Here is a 20,000-nt window from a genome sequence, read left to right as displayed (position 1 = left end):
TGCATATCGGCTTATATTACGGCAAGCAAGGGTGACTTCCTGCTAGTCCATATTACCAAAATATAGCAGGTAATACTGTACTTGCGTGACTAATCACAGAGATACATATCAGTACTTACTTTGATGGCTGCTTTTCCGGTCCCATACAGCAGGGGAACCCCACTCTCTACCGGACCTCCACTGTCGCTTTATCTTATTCGATCAGAGTATTTAACGTTTCATGTCTCATATTCTTCATTTATTGTTAAATCGTCACTGTCAAAAGACTCATGAAATAAGAGAGTCTTCAGTTTCCTATTGAAAGCCTTAATGTCTTCAATCATTCGAATGTTTCGTGGGAGCTTGTTATATAGTCTTGGGGCCGCATATTTAATCAAAGCCTCTGGAGCCTACAGTAGACATATATCTAGATTCCAATAGTTTGAAGCCATCTGTAACTATTCTCTTGTCGACACGATTTGTTGGCTGCGTAATATGTAGCAATTCTCTTAAGCATTTTGGACGCCCGGTTCTGATAACTTAGTGGGTTATTGTACATATTTTAAATTCAATTCTCGCTTTAATCGGTAGCCAGTGTAAATCAATTAGTATAGGGGTGATCCTTTCTCTAGGTGGGACACCTTTTATCAGTCTTGCTCCTCTGTTTATTAAGTTTCGTAATGTCTTAAGTTGCACTTTTGGTAAATTGTAGTAGATAGAGTTGCAGTAGTCAATCTTGATAATAACACAGTTCATCACAAGTTTCTTTACAGAATTTTCTTCCAGGTACTCTTTTATAAACGCAGTATTTCTTAGATGATAACCAGCAGTTTTTATTGCATTATTTGTTTGGGTATTTAGAGACAGGTTGCAGTCAAGAAATACACCTAGATCTCGAACTTTACTAGATATCGGCACCGAGTCATAACAAATTTAATTGAATAGCAATATTATTTGATGGATCATGTATGCCACAGTAAAATAGAAAAAATCACTAGTGTTTGTATTTGCAGTTCTCCTTTTTAAAAGTTTATTTGAAGTTTTACAGTTTCCTATTTCATCCACTTTTAGGTATTGTGGCTGGACGTTTGGACTAACAAAATCCAGCACTTCAAACCAGATGACAGTTGTGTTCAAGGCTCTAAGTTTGAGCCTGTGGAAGAAGGGATTCATTTGCATCGTCAGTGCTATTGGTAAGGAACATCGCAGTATTAACCCTTGTATTAACCTTCTTTCTTGATTAATTACTGTAGTTAACATATAGCGTCATGATAAATGATGTTCAGCCTCTAACTCACTGTTAGGAAAGATCCATCCGAGAATTAAGGTCCTGGATGGGGTATCCTAAATAGAATCCTTGTTTTGGGTGGCCTATTGGAAACGTCCCTGCCTGGTGATCGCCGGGCTGGGGTTCGGGTAACGTTAAATCTAGATAGTTTCTGGTTGTATCTGCAACCTCACCATCCCTGTGAGCTAAGGATGGGGGATTTGGGAGAGCCTATAGGTCTACCTGCTGAGTCCTCAGCAACCATTACCTGGGCCTCCATGTTCCTAGCTTGGGTGGAGAGGGGGGCTGGGTGCTGGTCATATGTATGCATGGTCAGTCTCTGAAGCATTATCTTGCTTGATAGGACAACGTCAATATCCCTTGCCTCTGCCATTCATGAGTGGCATTTAAAACATTGAGCCAGTGAAAACAGTATTTTGGTTAAATTTTCAAATTAAAATAATATTAAAATGTTAAGAAAGGCAAAGTTTGTTCCATAATGTGACAAGGCAGTCTCCGAGAAACATAATTTGGTAAAGACAGAAAAACATTTATATTTTAATTAATGAAAAACCGGAAAACATTTATTATTGGGAGCAATAGAACACAGGCTAGAGGTTTCTCCCTGAAGCAAACCTATTTTATCTAAGGAATTTCCAAGAAAAAATTGCTGTTGGAAAATTCTGTGACCAAAACTTTAAAAAGAGATAAAAGATTTCCAATGAAAAAAAAAATCCGAGAAAAGGATAATCGAATATTAGAGACATTTTTTCCTAATATCGCTAAAATACAGTTGAGGAGGAATCGGGAAGCAGAAGTAATTTTGAAATGTCAAGTATCATTAAGGAAACGAAAAATCTGCTTGAGTTATACCCAGGCACACTATTCTCTCTATATAGTTTATACATGCCAGATCTATTTTAATGTTGTTACTGGTCGTAGGATACTTTAAATGGTTATTAATTTCTTCTTATAGCCTATAGTGTTTATTCATTGCCTTACTTTGCTGGGCTATTTTCCCTACTAGAGCCCTCTGGGTTATAGCATTCTGGATTTCTAACTAAGGTTGTAGCTTAGCAAGTAATAATAATAATAATAATAATAATAATAATAATAATAATAATAATAATAATAATAATGATAATAATAATAATAATATTTTTTTCTAAGGAAAGGCCAGGAAAGATGTTTAAAATCTGGAAACAAAATTCTCAAAAATGGCAAGAAAGTGTCTCTAACCATCTAGAGGAAAACAGAGACTGAATGTAGTGACAGGAAACTTTAGCTGTAAACAAACAATTTAAAACAATTATTCTATATCAGAAATCAAATTATAAATAAAAGTTGGAAAACACAAATAGAAAACTTAAAGCAATTGTTTATGGTAGATATATCAGATATAACGTACCGTTACTAAATTTATCTTTTTCCCTTGATAGAAGGTGTGGCACCACCTCCCACGACTTCACCTCCCACGACTCCAGCTTCAACAACTCCAGCTTTAACGACTCAAGCTCCCACAACTCTAAGTATCACAACTTCAACGACTCCACCTACAATGACTCCAGCTTTAACGACTCAAGCTCCCACAACTCTAAGTATCACAACTTCAACGACTACACCTTCAACGACTTCAGCTTCAACAACTCCAGCTTTAACGACTCAAGCTCCCACAACTCTAAGTGAAACAACTTCAACGACTCCACCTTCAACGACTTCAGCTTCAACGACTCCAGCTCCTACAACTCCAAGTAACACAACTCTAAGTAACACAACTATAATGACTCCAGCTCCCACAACTCTAAGTAACACAACTCTAAGTAACATAAATCTAAGTAACACAACTCTATGTAACACAACTTCAACGACTCCACCTTCAACGACTTCAGCTTCAACGACTCAAGCTCCCACAACTCCAAGTAACACAACTCTAAGTAACACAACTCTAAGTAACATAACTCTAAGTAACACAACTTTAACGACTCCACCTTCAACGACTCCAGCTCCCACAACTCTAAGTAACACAACTCTAAGTAACACAACTTCAACGACTCCACCTTCAACGACTTCAGCTTCAACAACTCAAGCTCCCACAACTCCAAGTAACACAACTTTAACGACTCCACCTTCAACGACTCCAGCTCCCATAACTCCAAGTAACACAACTCTAAGTAACACAACTCTAAGTAACACAACTTCAATGACTCCAGCTCCCACAAATCTAGGTAACACAACTGTAAGTAACACAACTTCAGCGACTCAAGCTTCAACGACTCCAACTCCCGCAACTCTAGGTAACACAACTCTAAGTATCACACCTCTAAGTAACACAACTTCAACGACTCCAGATACAACGATTCCAGGTAACACAACTTTAATTAACATAACTCTAAGTAACAAAACTTCAACGACTCCAGCTCCCACAACTCTAAGTAACACAACTCAAAGTAACACAACTGTTAGTAACACAACTCTAAGTAACACAACTTCACCGACTCCAGCTTCAACGTCTATAGCTCCCGCAACTCCAGGTAACACAACTCTAAGTAACACAACTTCAACGACTCCAGCTCCCACAACTCTAAGTAACACAACTCTAAGTAACACAACTTCCACGACTCCAGCTTCAACGACTCCAGCTCCCACAACTCCAAGTAACACAACTCTAAGTAACATAACTCTAAGTAACACAACTTTAACGACTCCACCTTCAACGACTCCAGCTCCCACAACTCTAAGTAACACAACTCTAAGTAACACAACTTCAACGACTCCACCTTCAACGACTTCAGCTTCAACAACTCAAGCTCCCACAACTCCAAGTAACACAACTTTAACGACTCCACCTTCAACGACTCCAGCTCCCATAACTCCAAGTAACACAACTCTAAGTAACACAACTCTAAGTAACACAACTTCAATGACTCCAGCTCCCACAAATCTAGGTAACACAACTGTAAGTAACACAACTTCAGCGACTCAAGCTTCAACGACTCCAACTCCCGCAACTCTAGGTAACACAACTCTAAGTATCACACCTCTAAGTAACACAACTTCAACGACTCCAGATACAACGATTCCAGGTAACACAACTTTAATTAACATAACTCTAAGTAACAAAACTTCAACGACTCCAGCTCCCACAACTCTAAGTAACACAACTCAAAGTAACACAACTGTTAGTAACACAACTCTAAGTAACACAACTTCACCGACTCCAGCTTCAACGTCTCCAGCTCCCGCAACTCCAGGTAACACAACTCTAAGTAACACAACTTCAACGACTCCAGCTCCCACAACTCTAAGTAACACAACTCTAAGTAACACAACTTCCACGACTCCAGCTTCAACGACTCCAGCTCCTGCAACTCCAGGTAACACAACTCTAATTAACACAACTCTAAGTAACACAACTTCAACGACTCCAGCTCCCACAACTCTAATTAACACAACTCTAAGTAACACAACTCTAATTAACACAACTCTAAGTAACACAACTTCAGCGACTCCAGCTCCCACAACTCTTAGTAACACAACTCTAAGTAATACAACTCAAAGTAACACAACTATTAGTAACACAACTCTAAGTAACACAACTGCAGCGACTCCAGCTTCAACGACTTCAACTCCCGCAACTCCAGGTAACACAACTCTAAGTAACACAACTCTAAGTAACACAACTTCAACGACTGCAGCTTCAATGACTACAGCTCCCACAACTCTAAGTAACACAACTCAAAGTAACACAACTATTAGTAACACAACTCTAAGTAACACAACTTCAGCGACTCCAGTTTCAACGACTCCAGTTTCAACGACTCCAGCTCCCACAACTCCAGGTAACACAACTCTAAGTAACACAACTTCAACGACTCAACCTTCAACGACTCCAGCTCCCACAACTCTAAGTAACACAACTTCAACGACTCCAGCTCCCACAACTCTAAGTAACACAACTCCAAGTAACACAACTATTAGTAACACAACTCTAAGTAACACAACTTCAGCGTCTCCAGTTTCAACGACTCCAGCTACGGCAACTCCAGGTAACACAACTCTAAGTAACACAACTTCAACGACTCCAGCTTCAACGACTCCAGCTCTCGCAACTCTTAGTAACACAACTCTAAGTAACACAACTCTAAGTAACACAACTACAACGACTCCAGCTTCAACGACTCAAGCTCCCGCAACTCTTAGTAACACAACTCTAAGTAACACAACTCTAAGTAACACAACTTCAACGACTCCAGCTTCAACGACTCCAGCTCCCACAACTCCAAATAACACAACTATTAGTAACACAACTCTAAGTAACACAACTTCCACGACTCCAGCTTCAACGACTCCAGCTCCCACGACTCTTAGTAACACAACACTAAGTAACACAACTCTAAGTAACACAACTTCAACGACTCCAGCTTCAACTACTCCAGCTCCCACAACTCCAAATAACACAACTATTAGTAACACAACTCTAAGTAACACAGCTCTAAGTAACACAACTTCCACGACTCCAGCTTCAACGACTCCAGCTCCCACAACTCCAAATAACACAACTATTAGTAACACAATTCTAAGTAACACAACTCTAAGTAACACAACTTCCACGACTCCAGCTTCAACGACTCAAACTCCCGCAACTCTTAGTAACACAACTCTAAGTAACACAACTCTAAGTAACACAACTTCAACGACTCCAGCTTCAACGACTCCAGCTCCCACAACTCCAAATAACACAACTATTAGTAACACAACTCTAAGAAACACAACTCTAAGTAACACAACTTCCACGACTCCAGCTTCAACGACTCCAGCTCCCACAACTCTTAGTAACACAACTCTAAGTAACACAACTTCAACGACTCCAGCTTCAACGACTCCAGCTCCCACAACTCCAAATAACACAACTATTCTAAGTAACACAACTCTAAGTAACACAACTTCCACGACTCCAGCTTCAACGACTCCAGCTCCCCCAACTCTTAGTAACACAACTCTAAGTAACACAACTTCAACGACTCCAGCTTCAACGACTCCAGCTCCCACAACTCCAAATAACACAACTATTAGTAACACAACTCTAAGTAACACAACTTCCACGACTCCAGCTTCAACGACTTCAGCTCCCGCAACTCTAGGTAACACAACTATTAGTAACACAACTCTAAGTAACACAACTTCAACGACTCCAGCTTCAACGACTCCAGCTCCCACAACTCTAAGTAACACAACTCTAAGTAACACAACTCCAAGTAACACAACTATTAGTAACACAACTCTAAGTAACACAACTTCAGCGTCTCCAGTTTCAACGGATCCAGCTCCCGCAACTCCAGGTAACACAACTCTAAGTAACACAACTTCAGCGTCTCCAGTTTCAACGGATCCAGCTCCCGCAACTCCAGGTAACACAACTCTAAGTAACACAACTTCAACGACTCCAGCTTCAACGACTCAAGCTCCCGCAACTCTTAGTAACACAACTCTAAGTAACACAACTCTAAGTAACACAACTTCAACGACTCCAGCTTCAACGACTCCAGCTTCAACGACTCCAGGTCCCACAACTCCAAATAACACATCTATTAATAACACAACTCTAAGTAACACAACTTCCACGACTCCAGTTTCAACGACTCCAGTTTCAACGACTCCAGCTCCCACAACTCCAGGTAACACAACTCTAAGTAACACAACTTCAACGACTCAACCTTCAACGACTCCAGCTCCCACAACTCTAAGTAACACAACTTCAAAGACTCCAGCTCCCACAACTCTAAGTAACACAACTCTAAGTAACACAACTATTAGTAACACAACTCTAAGTAACACAACTTCAGCGACTCCAGTTTCAACGACTCCAGTTTCAACGACTCCAGCTCCCACAACTCCAGGTAACAAAACTCTAAGTAACACAACTTCAACGACTCAACCTTCAACGACTCCAGCTCCCACAACTCTAAGTAACACAACTTCAACGACTCCAGCTCCCACAACTCTAAGTAACACAACTCCAAGTAACACAACTATTAGTAACACAACTCTAAGTAACACAACTTCAGCGTCTCCAGTTTCAACGACTCCAGCTCCCGCAACTCCAGGTAACACAACTCTAAGTAACACAACTTCAACGACTCCAGCTTCAACGACTCCAGCTCTCGCAACTCTTAGTAACACAACTCTAAGTAACACAACTCTAAGTAACACAACTTCAACAACTCCAGCTTCAACGACTCAAGCTCCCGCAACTCTAAGTAACACAACTCTAAGTAACACAACTTCAACGACTCCAGCTTCAACGACTCCAGCTTCAACGACTCCAGCTCCCACAACTCCAAATAACACAACTATTAGTAACACAACTCTAAGTTACACAACTTCCACGACTCCAGCTTCAATGACTCCAGCTCCCACAACTCTTAGTAACACAACTCTAAGTAACACAACTCTAAGTAACACAACTTCAACGACTCCAGCTTCAACTACTCCAGCTCCCACAACTCCAAATAACACAACTATTAGTAACACAACTCTAAGTAACACAACTTCCACGACTCCAGCTTCAACGACTCCAGCTCCCACAACTCCAAATAACACAACTATTAGTAACACAACTCTAAGTAACACAACTCTAAGTAACACAACTTCCACGACTCCAGCTTCAACGACTCAAGCTCCCGCAACTCCTAGTAACACAACACTAAGTAACACAACTCTAAGTAACACAACTTCAACGACTCCAGCTTCAACAACTCCAGCTCCCACAACTCCAAATAACACAACTATTAGTAACACAACTCTAAGTAACACAACTCTAAGTAACACAACTTCCACGACTCCAGCTTCAACGACTCCAGCTCCCACAACTCTTAGTAACACAACTCTAAGTAACACAACTTCAACGACTCCAGCTTCAACGACTCCAGCTCCCACAACTCCAAATAACACAACTATTAGTAACACAACTCTAAGTAACACAACTCTAAGTAACACAACTTCCACGACTCCAGCTTCAACGACTTCAGCTCCCGCAACTCTAGGTAACACAACTATTAGTAACACAACTCTAAGTAACACAACTTCAACGACTCCAGCTTCAACGACTCCAGCTCCCACAACTCTTAGTAACACAACTCTAAGTAACACAACTCCAAGTAACACAACTATTAGTAACACAACTCTAAGTAACACAACTTCAGCGTCTCCAGTTTCAACGACTCCAGCTCCCGCAACTCCAGGTAACACAACTCTAAGTAACACAACTTCAACGACTCCAGCTTCAACGACTCAAGCTCCCGCAACTCTTAGTAACACAACTCTAAGTAACACAACTCTAAGTAACACAACTTCAACGACTCCAGCTTCAACGACTCCAGCTTCAACGACTCCAGGTCCCACAACTCCAGGTCCCACAACTCCAAATAACACATCTATTAATAACACAACTCTAAGTAACACAACTTCCACGACTCCAGTTTCAACGACTCCAGCTTCAACGACTCCAGGTAACATAACTATTAGTAACACAACTCTAAGTAACACAACTTCAACGAGTCCAGCTTCAACGACTCCAGCTCCTACAACTCCAGGTAACACAACTGTTAGTAACACAACTCTAAGTAACACAACTTCAACGACTCCAGCTTCAACGACTCCAGCTCCTACAACTCCAGGTAACACAACTATTAGTAACACAACCCTAAGTAACACAACTTCAACAACTCCAGCTTCAACGACTCCAGGTAACACAACTCTAGGTAACACAACTCTAAGTAACACAACTTCAACGACTCCAGCTTCAACGACTCCAGCTCACACAACTTCAACAACTCCAGCTTCAACGACTTCAGGTAACACAACTCTAAGTAATACAACTGTTAGTAACACAACTCTAAGTAACACAACTTCAACTACTCCAGCTTCAACAACTCCAAGTAACACAACTATTAGTAACACAACTCTAAGTAACACAACTTCAACGACTCCAGCTTCAGCGACTCCAGCTCCTAAAATTCCAAGTAACACAACTCTAAGTAACACAACACTAAGTAACATAACTCTAAGCTATCATCCATCCTAGGAAATGGAAAATTACTTTGCTTAGTAACACTATCTACTTTTCTGAAATTAATGCACAACCTATCTGATCCATCTTCCTTTTTTACCAAAACTACCAGAGAACACCATTCATTCCTGCTAGGTACTATCAAATCATTATTTAACATATACTTGATTTCTTTTTGTACAGAATTTGCCTTTTTGGACTCAAATGGTACGGACGTTGTCTACTGGGTTTTTTGTCCTGTAACTTAATATCATGTACTAAAAGATTAGTTAAACCTAATTTATCACTAACAATTTCTGGAAAATTCAGAAAACATCATATAATTCACTCAATTTTTCTTCTTTTAAACCAGACTTAAATAACTTTAAATTCTTTGGCATATCAGAGTGTTTCTCAAAACTAGTTTCTCGGTGATTACATCAATTGTCACTGAATGAAATGATGTTGACACAAATGAAACTTCATTTATCTCCTTCAAGTCCAACAAAAAACTTATTCTCATCTTGCAACAGAAATTACTTAATCCAATATCCTTTCTAATATAATTCACAGTTGTCAAACTGAAAATCGCCAAGGACTTAAATTAAACATTTACAATTCCTAATCCAGCTTTTTTTTTTGTCCAACAAAGAGTATCTCTACCGACAGGATAGTAAGTGCCCTGCCAGATATATCAGAATATATTCATATTTATTTGAGCAATGTACTTTTTTAAAGGAGGCAAAGTGTGTGATATATAACAAACTTTGGACAAAACTAGTGGATTAACAATATTAGCTCTTTGGAAAATAGATAATTGTCTTTGACTTAGCATAACTATTGATATTTTAATATTTTGAGTAAGGCGAGACCAATGTCCTTCACATGTAACCTCAAAATCACTATAATAAATTAAACAAAGAATTTTGATTCTTCCAACAGTTTCCAATAACTGATAGGCCAGACTTTTTTGGTTTTCCCCTTTCCCAAACCCAATAACACCAGTTTTGTCCTTGTTTAGCAGTGCACTTGTCACAAGTTCAAACCATTGTACTTCTTTATAACATTTTCCAACTGAGCCATCAGTTGACAAGCTCACGGATGAGTCATCTGCATAACCTTGCAGGCATATATTTACACTGTTTGGAAGGCTAGGCCCTATTATTTTTTTTTACTCTTTATTGGTCTATACAAAGGTTCTTTAAATATGAGTATACAATATAACAGCATTGACATAGGGCAGCCTTGTCTGACAGACCTTTTAATACAAAATGGTGAACTCATAAACCCACTTACCTAGATACTACTTACAATATTCTAACTAGAGCCACAAATTCATCTGGAAAACTAAATTTCGTCATTAATTCCAAAAAAAAAAAATCCATATTAACTCTATCAAAAGCCTTAGACGAGTCAAAGCTTAAAACTGCCAAGTCTTCAATCTTTTGTAGTGCATGAAAAATTACATCTCGAATCGTGTTATTACAATTCACAATCGACCTTTCCTTACCTCTGGGGAGGTAATCTTCCCAATAATACATCTCAATCTGTTTGCTAAAACCTTAGCATAGATTTTATAGTCAACATTCAGTAGAGATATAGGTCTCCAGTTCTCCACCAAGGATATACTCGTATATCCTATTTTAGCTAATAATTTTATTACACCCAAATTTGGACTATCTGACATATATTTCACAGTCACAATGGATTTGATCACTTCCATGACGTCAGACTTTATTAAAGACCAAAACTTTTTGTAGAATTATATATGAAGTTCATCATACCCTGGTGATCTTCCTTTGCTCATACTCTTGAAAGCATCAAAAACCTCAATTTCCTCTAATTCTCTACTCAACAAACTTACATCATCTGGATTTAGGATAGAATGGCATAGGTTAAGAAAATAATCTTGATTTTTTACCTGGCCAGTTAGTTACCTTACTAAACAATTTTTCAAAGTGCTCCTTTATAGAAACAGAAATTCCCTCTGTGCTTTCTATAATGGAACCATCTGCTTGTTTCATGTTAGTAATGCGTGCATGATTTTTCTTTTTCTCAGCAACAAGTACTGTGGATGTGCAAATATTTTTTTCCCCAATTGTACGATCATTTATTTAAGTTTGTATCTTTATACCTTCTAATATTTAATTCCAGATGTCACAAATCCTATTCTTGAGAATATTAATATTTTCATAATTTATGCTAGTTTTGTAGTTAGTATCATTAAGTTGACGTAATATATTCAGTAATCCATACTTTTCTTGTGAAATATTTTCAAATAATTTGACAAACTTTTTTTTACATTGTGATTTTGCCCAGTCCCACCATAAAAGTATGTTATCAAATGTACCCTTTTTCTGCTCTATAAAGTGCCATACATGCACAAAAAAAAAAAAAAAAAAAAAAAAAATTCATCAGAATCTATAACTTTAACATTTACTTTCCAATTCCTTGTGCTAATTTTTTGAGTCTTTGTTTGATTTAAAAACAACTATACTATGATCTGAAAACCTTATTGGAATGGTGTCTGCCGATGTTATGTTATCAAATAGCTTTACAGTATAAATCCTGTCTATTCTGGATCCATAGTTTTCGCGTATATAAGTGTATTCTAATATCCTGTTTGTGAATTTGTAATTATCTTTCAAAGCAAGGTTTTTCACTAGAGTACTCACAGACTTAGACAGTAAGGATTTGTTATTAGTACTACAATCTCTTGAGCATGTTATACAGTTGAAATTACCTCCAAAAATAAGATAATCATCATTATGTCCCAGGTAATACAATATTTCATCCCTGAAAAGTCTTCCCTATTAGCAAATTTACTTGCACCAGATGGAGCATACACATTTATAATAGGCATAATGCAGTTATTGTAACATACTCTTACACCAACAATTCTACCATTAGTATCCATCTCCTTGGTTAGAAGTTTTACATTTGTTTTATTATTTATGCATATCATTGTACTTCCTTTTGAATTGATTGATGGATTGAACCCTACAAACATGAAATTAGTGAGATAACTGAAACCTAAAATGTCTTTAACGTTAAGTACTTGAATCAACAGGATATCAATCTATAGTACATGAAAAGGAACACAATTTCCATTTGTTTAATTACCTCATTTAAGCCATTAATATTTAAAGTGGCAAAATAAAGAGCCATTACAAAGACGGAAAATTTAACAATTATTTTTCATTTTTTTGGCAGCCTATCTTTTCCATTCATTTTTTATTCCTTCCTTTTTTCTTTGGTGGATTTTCCTCTAATTAACTTTAATTATCTACAGTATCTAAATCGTTATTCCACTGGCCTTTTTGGCATTCCGTCTGAACCTTTATCATCACTTTTCAAATTGTCTTCAATATCTGACTTTATTTACCACTACATCCATGTCACTTTCTTCAGTAGTACCATCCACTGATTCATCTCCCTATGCACTGAAACCGCTATATTGATTTCATTAAGATTTCCCAGTTCCACTTTTTTAACATCCTATTCAACGTTAACCAAAGCTGACGTGAATGCCGTAGGACATACACACCTACCCCGTGACGAGCCGGAGCGGCAAAAAAGCCAACCATCACCTACCACTCACTCATGCCCCAACCAACGACTTCTACAACCACTTACTACCGCCCATCAGCCGCAATTTTGCCACTACCACTACAGATTCAGGGCAGCCGCGAAGAAATGTGCCAAGGATTGTCAGTGGCAAAAAAACGTGTAAGTAGGCCATTGCTCGTGGCGGTTGCCTCCTGTGTTTCTAATCTTTTCTTTTTACATGATGTAGGAACGGGCGTGCGATTTTTGGTAGACACAGGTGCTTGTCGTTCTCTTTTGCCAAGGGAACTCTCAGGACACGACATAGTCTGTCTGTGTCTGCCGACATCCGCCTGGTAGCTGCCAACTGATCTGCGATACCCACCTACGGTTACGAGAACCTCACATTATCGTTTGGAACCGGTAAATTATATTGGAAGGTTCTCGTTGGTGACGTCACATTGCCAATTCTCGGCACGGATTTCCTCTCTCATTTCCACCTTCTGGTCGATGTCGCCCACCGACGATTGGTCAACGCACACTCGTACTTGTCGACACCTCTTCAACCCGTCCCCTCTAACCTCGCTCTCCACATCAGCGCACCCATGGATGCCTATGCCCACCTCCTCACGTCGTACCCGGAAGTTTTCCGTCCAGAACTTCGCCAAACACCCACGGCTCCTGCCAAGCACAGTATTTATCACCATATCAAGACGACGGGACCCCCAGTCTTCGCAAAATTCAGATGTCTGGCACCGGAACGATTAGCAGCCGCCAAACAGACGTTCGCCAAAAAGGAGGAAATGGGACTTTACCAAAAAGCCTACAGCCCATGGTTGTCACCCTTACACATAGTTCTGAAGAAAGACGGCTCCCTCCGTCCGTGCGGGGATTACAGGCGCCTGATCATGCAAACAGAACCGGATCACTAACCTCTCCCAAAAATCGCCGACATGACCTCCTACCTGCACAAAGCAAAGGTTTTCTCCATGCTCGCCCTCCTGAAGGGGTATTAACAGGTGCCTATGAACCCAGAAGACATCCCCAAGACCGCCATCACCACTCCGTTTGGTACATACACCTTCAATCACTCCTGTTTTGGCCTTCATAATGCTGAGTTCTCTTTTCAACGTCTTATGGATGGCATCTTAGGGGACCTCACCATCTATGTATGTTATGTGGACGACATACTTGTGTTCTCTTCCTCAAAAGAGGAACAACTCTATCACCTGGGCATTGTGCTTGACCGCCTGCAACAAAACGGCCTTGTAGTCCGGTACGACAAGTATACCTTTGGTGCCAACGAAATGTTGTTCTTAGGGCACCACATCACTCCTGAAGGAGTCCATCCCCTCCCTGAGAAGGTAGCAGCCGTTCAGAACTTCCCCACGCCCTCGACCGTCAAAGCTCTGCAGGAATTTTTGGTCACGATCAACTATCATCACCGTTTTCTGCCAGCCATTTCCGCCACTGTTGCTCCCCTCTATGCCTCCCTCAAGGGCAAGCCAAAAGACCGGAAGTGGGGTCCCCTTCAAGAAGCGACCTTCTGTAATGCAAAGAAGGCCCTATCAACCACTGCAGCTCTCACTTTTCCTATCCCACATGCCCCTCCACTAATGCCAGCAACGTCGCTATTGGTGCAGTACTTGGACAGGTGGTCAAGGGCTCGCCCTGCCCATTGGCCTTCTTCAGCAGAAAACTGTCCAAGGCAAAATCGGGGTATTTTACCTTCGATCGCGAATTGCTGGCGGTGCACGTGGCTGTCCGTCACTTTCACCATTTCTTAGAAGGTACGTCTTCGTCATTCGCACAGACCACATGCCTCTGGTGCATGCCTTCACTCGACAGTCTGATGCCTGGTCGTCCCGTCAACGCCGACGTCTCTCCGCCTTTGCTGATTACAATTGCACCCTTCAATACATTCCCTGGGAAAATGAATCCCGTTGCCGATGCCCTGTCGAGAAACACGTTGGCTGCCATTCAACTGGGATTGGATTACAACGCCTTGGCTGAAGTTCAACGACAGGATCCAGAGTATCAAGCATATAGGACATCCTGCACACCCCTCCGTTGGGAAGACATACCCTTCGACGACGCCAACACCACCCTCCTCTATGACGTCAGTACTGGTACACCATGACCTTGGATTCCTGCTCCCATGCGCCGACAGGTGTTTGATTTCATTCACGGCCTTTCACATCCCTCGTGCCGTTTTACTGCACAGCTGCTGAAGACGAAGTTCATTTGGCACAGCATTTCTAAGGATGCTAAGGATTGGGTCCGCGCCTGTACTTCTTGCCAAACTTCCAAAGTACATCGACACACGGATTCAGGAGTGGGCACCTTTCCTCAACCTCAGCGCCGTTTCGCCCATATTCACGTCAACGCTGTAGGCCCCCTACCCACATCACAAGGACATCGTTACTTGATTACCGTCATTGACCGCTCCACTCATTAGCCTGAAGCCATTCCCATGGAAACTGCAACGTCCAGCTCATGTACATCTCCCTTACTCTCAGGATGGATTGCATGATTTGGTATCCCTGAGCACATTACTTCTGACAGGGGTACCCCTTTCACCTCTCAATTGTGGACATCATTAGCGAATATCCGGGGCATCACCCTGCATCAGACAACTGCCTACAACCCCGATGCACATGGAAAGGTTGAACGTTTTCATCGCACCCTCAAAGCAGCTTTGATGTCCCGATGCAAGGATTCCAACTGGTTTACTCAGCTTCCCTAAAGAAGCCCTCGACGTCTCGGTAGCTGAAATGGTGTATGGCAACCCGTTGGTCGTCCCTGCCAAATTTTTTCCTTCTGCAACCTCCTCTGACGATCTCCAGCGCATACATCAGGTCGTGGGAAAATTTACTTCATGCCGCCAGATTTACAAGCCCCCAGCGAAGCATCACATACCAACAGACTTGCACTCTGCAACACACGTCTTCCTACGCAATGACACTAGCAAGCCACCGCTAACGCCCCCTTACAAGGCCCTTTCCTTGTGATCCGACGCAGTCCGAAAGCATTCCTACTAAACATTCGTGGTAAAGAAGACTGGGTCTCCATTGATCGTCTTAAACCTGCTTATCTCCTACCAGATGACCCGCCTACAGTTCACCTCTCTAGATCAGGGCGCCCTATTTAACATTTACAGTATGTAATTTTTACGGGGGGAGCCATGTACCAACCGTGTGTCACACGTTCGTACATAGTAACTACATTTCATTTTGTGTACATATTATGCTTGTATCTTCGCTCTCCCATCGCACTGATAAGAACCTGAAATAACATGTCTGTTTTTCTCACCATTCACTGTTAACTGGTGCGGTGTTGGTTGAGCATGAAATTGCCTGTTATGTCTTTTGTGGCCTTTTTGCCTGGAGTTTATGTATATAAAAACGGATATTATGTAATAGAGTTCTATGGGCTGCAAGATTGCAAAATCCCGTGTCTGGCCAAAAGGACCAGACAATCTTCAACAACAATAAAGTAATGAAGTTACTCAGTTGCTTTCATCCTGCCTTTGAGTCACAACCTTCTCTCGGCTCGTCACAGAGCCAAGAAGAATGTGTGGTCAATTCGACAAATATTATGAAAACATGTAAGATTTATATCACGGGGCAGATTCCCAGTAAGACGTGAAACAATATTCATGAAATAATGATTGAAAGAATCTGCTATTTGTGGACCCTCAATGACTGTTCCATTCTCTGTCATCACCGCCCTTACAGATTCCTTTACACTACGTCAAAGCAGGGTATTGATGTTGGACCAGGTCTTCCTGATATTCCTCCTAGAAGTCTCTCCTGATTCTATTTTTAACCCAAGTCAGTAAATTTTTGTACATATTAAACTGTCGCTTATGAACCAACCCACGCTTCATGAGACTGAATAACTTGTACTTTTTTTGTATACACCTCTTTAGTTCAGGTGTTACCCACAGAGAACTAACTAGACTCCTGCTTACCCTCTTTCTTTTTATTGGGAAAGCAGAATCATAACACTCAATCAATTTATGGAAAAACTTATTGAAAGCAACATTAGAATTGTGTGTTAAAAATACCTGTTGGAAACATGAGTTTGACACTCTGTCAACAAACATCTGGATAGTGTTTACATTAATTAGTCTTGAATTTATAGTCTTTACAATGGTTTTACAATTATCTTCAAACATATATTGGGAAATGATCTGTCAAAGACAACAGCACAACACCAGATGAATGATTTGTCCCTATTTTAAAGTTAGTCCAAATGTGATCAATCAAAGAAAATGGTGTAATTGGGTTAGACTCATTAAACTAAGCAGGTAATGTAATGACAGGAAAATATCCATGACCCAGCATACTATTCATGAACACATCAATGTAGGTCAATTTCAGTGGATTGAAAAGATTCAAATTGAAATCACCAGTTACCATAATCTTATCATAGACAGGGAATTCACTGATCACTTGACTGAAAAACATTTCATTAAAAAGTACAGCATTAGCACCAGTGGAGCGATAAACACAACAAATAAGATATCGAAAATTAGTACCTATTAGATAAAATGTGATAACCTCCATAATATTAATGACAAATTTAAAACCCTTAATAACCTCTATGTTTAACAATTCATCATAAAAAAAACTTTAATTCCTCCACCAAAGTTATCCCTATATATGTTGGCCTGCTTTCATCCACCTATATCAAATGTACAGTCAGAGCTCTCGGATAGTCACGTCTCTACTAACACCAAGACTGTGAATTTAAACACGAAGTTACACAGAAATGCCACAAAACTTGCAAAGTTCTTTTTACAACTCCTTACGTTAAAGGTGAGCATTGAGAAAATGCCACTCGGATGAACAGATTCTGCTTTAAAGTCGGTTGGGCTGTCGTACGAACAGTGGATATATGGGATATCACCTTCTTCACCCAAATTAAGTTGAGGGGGAACTGGACCTATGAATTTTGGGGTACCACAGGGTTCGGTTTTAGGACCCCTTCTATTCAATGGTTTTATTAACGACATAGTAGATATAAGGATTGCAAAGAAAGTTCTATTTGCAGATGATGCAGTTTTTATATCAGAGAAGAATCACTTGAATTGTGCATTAGCAAAATAAATATATTGATTGCTGAACTCACAAATTGGCTCCAGAATAATAGACTAGTTCCTAACGTTGAAAAAACTAAATTAATGTTGTTCACACGAAGGCATGTTGAAAGCTTGCCAGAATATGTATTTTAACGGCGCTAAGCTTGAGTGGGTCTCCAGTGTCAGGTACTTGGGCATCGTTATTGATAATAAGTTAAGTTTTACTTTGCAATCAGCTGAAGTTTTTAGGAAATTAAGCAAAATTCAAGGTGTTTTTTATCCACTTTCCTCATTTATGCCTCAGTCGGCTCTTATGACCATGTATTACTCCTTGGTGTACCCTATAATAATACAAAATGTTATCATTTGGGGTGGTGTTCCTGAGATTAACCTCCATAATATTAAAACCTCCCTCAATAGAATACTAAGGCACATTCTAAAGGTTAAGCACGACGAGAATAATGTACCTTTGATGAGAACTAGTGACATGTACAAAAGGTTAAATTTAATGAAATTTGATGATGTATATAAATATTTCCTTTTGATGTTTATTCACGATGTTTTCTATACAAAGTCTGACATTTTCAGTGAATATTATGCCCCACTGTTGCCTTCACACTCGTACGGTACTCGGGTCGTGAAGATCAATCTCCCGGCAGTTAGGGTCCCTGGCCTCACGGGTTCAGGGAAGAATTCTGAGTCAGGGCATCTCCAGTAGTATCAATCCTCCTAGTTTCAAGCTACCCCCAGTTTGAAGCTACTCCCCGGTAACTTGAAACCGGTTTCAGATCACCTGGGGGGTAGTTTGAAACCGGTTTCAAGCTACCCCTCTGTTTTCAAGTTACCCCCTCATCGGAATAGAAAATAATTTATATGACATTGCACATATGCATCATGCATTTATTGCTGACTTCGCATTAATAGAATAAAAGTTTATTTTCGTATATAAGAAAAAATATTTAATTATATGACACGCTAGAGGCCACGGACTCTGTCATACAAGGTTTTGTGATAACGACGAGGTAGAGAATTATTGTAGTGCGCGTGTGATCGTCGAGAACTGTTTTCTTTATCATCTCAAATAGATTCCATTCATGTGCTTCAGGAGCATGAGCTTCACACGGCAATATTCGTGGAGAAATTGACACAAAAATCCACAATGAGACGTGTATTTTGTCGCTATACTCTGTCAAATTTACTAAGAAGCTTGAGATGTACCTAAGGACAAAAAACACATATTGCCATATTTGTGTTTCGAAAATAAAGAGAAAAGGATGTCATTTGATGGTTATAATAATAATAAGGATAAGAATAGGGAAGTGGGGAATAAGGGGACAGGAAGAGTACCCCTGGATACAATCCAGTTTATAGCTCAAAGGCAGGTACTCGGGATGGGAAAGATTAAGGAAAAAGGGAGAAAGAGAAGAACAGGAGAAGAATAAAAGAGAGGGGCAGACCCTCTTGCGATATTAGGGAATTGGTATTATTATTACAGTTCAATTATTAGTTCTTTTGATGGTTATAATGATTACAATTAATTTCAATGCTAAACTTTAATTATATGAAAACTCAATTTCTAATGGTTATACTTTTGAAACATTATTCAGTCGTACTATAAAGAAACTAGGCCACAAAACTGCCACTTCTCGGATATACAGTAGTTTCACAGGTCACCGATGGACATTCACTAATCGGCTTTGGTCAGAAAATATCCCTTGCGGGCAGGTACTGGTAGGAACCACCTGTGACGAAAGTAACTTGCTGCTTAAGCCCCACAACCAGATGTAGGAGAGAGAGAGAGAGAGAGAGAGAGAGAGAGAGAGAGAGAGAGAGAGAGAGATTACAAACAGAGATGCCTCAAAGAATATAGCCAATAAGGGAGACACAAAAAACATCATAAACTTTGTCAGTCAGAATGGAAGATCATCCATCCCCATACAGAGCAACAGTTGGCTACTTATTTGTCAAGCACGAAAGATTGTTTGTAATGTTTCGAAATATTCTGCTTTAGAAAAACAGAAAGGAGGACCTGTTACTGATGTTTCTAAAGCAGTTTTTCGCACAACAGAAGCAAT

At 40.1% G+C, this 20,000-nt stretch overlaps 2 protein-coding genes across 3 annotated transcripts in view; one reads left to right on the top strand and one right to left on the bottom strand.

The window, feature by feature from the left end:
* The window catches only part of LOC137619466 (zinc finger protein 501-like), a 572,135-nt gene that overhangs the window by 273,720 nt on the left and 278,415 nt on the right, over positions 1-20,000 (top strand). The gene's annotated exons all lie outside the window — the stretch shown is intronic.
* LOC137619442 (uncharacterized) lies at positions 3,022-4,351 on the bottom strand. Its single transcript, XM_068349501.1, has 3 exons — positions 4,285-4,351; positions 3,739-4,038; positions 3,022-3,536 (listed from the first exon to the last, which is right to left on the bottom strand). Exons 1-3 carry the CDS (start codon positions 4,349-4,351, stop codon positions 3,022-3,024), a joined length of 882 nt encoding a protein of 293 aa, XP_068205602.1.

Source organism: Palaemon carinicauda, chromosome 26 (assembly GCF_036898095.1).
Source record: "Palaemon carinicauda isolate YSFRI2023 chromosome 26, ASM3689809v2, whole genome shotgun sequence".
NCBI lineage: Eukaryota > Metazoa > Arthropoda > Malacostraca > Decapoda > Palaemonidae > Palaemon > Palaemon carinicauda.
The sequence above is the reverse complement of the archived record's forward strand: the minus strand, read 5'-3'. Positions and strand labels throughout refer to the sequence as shown.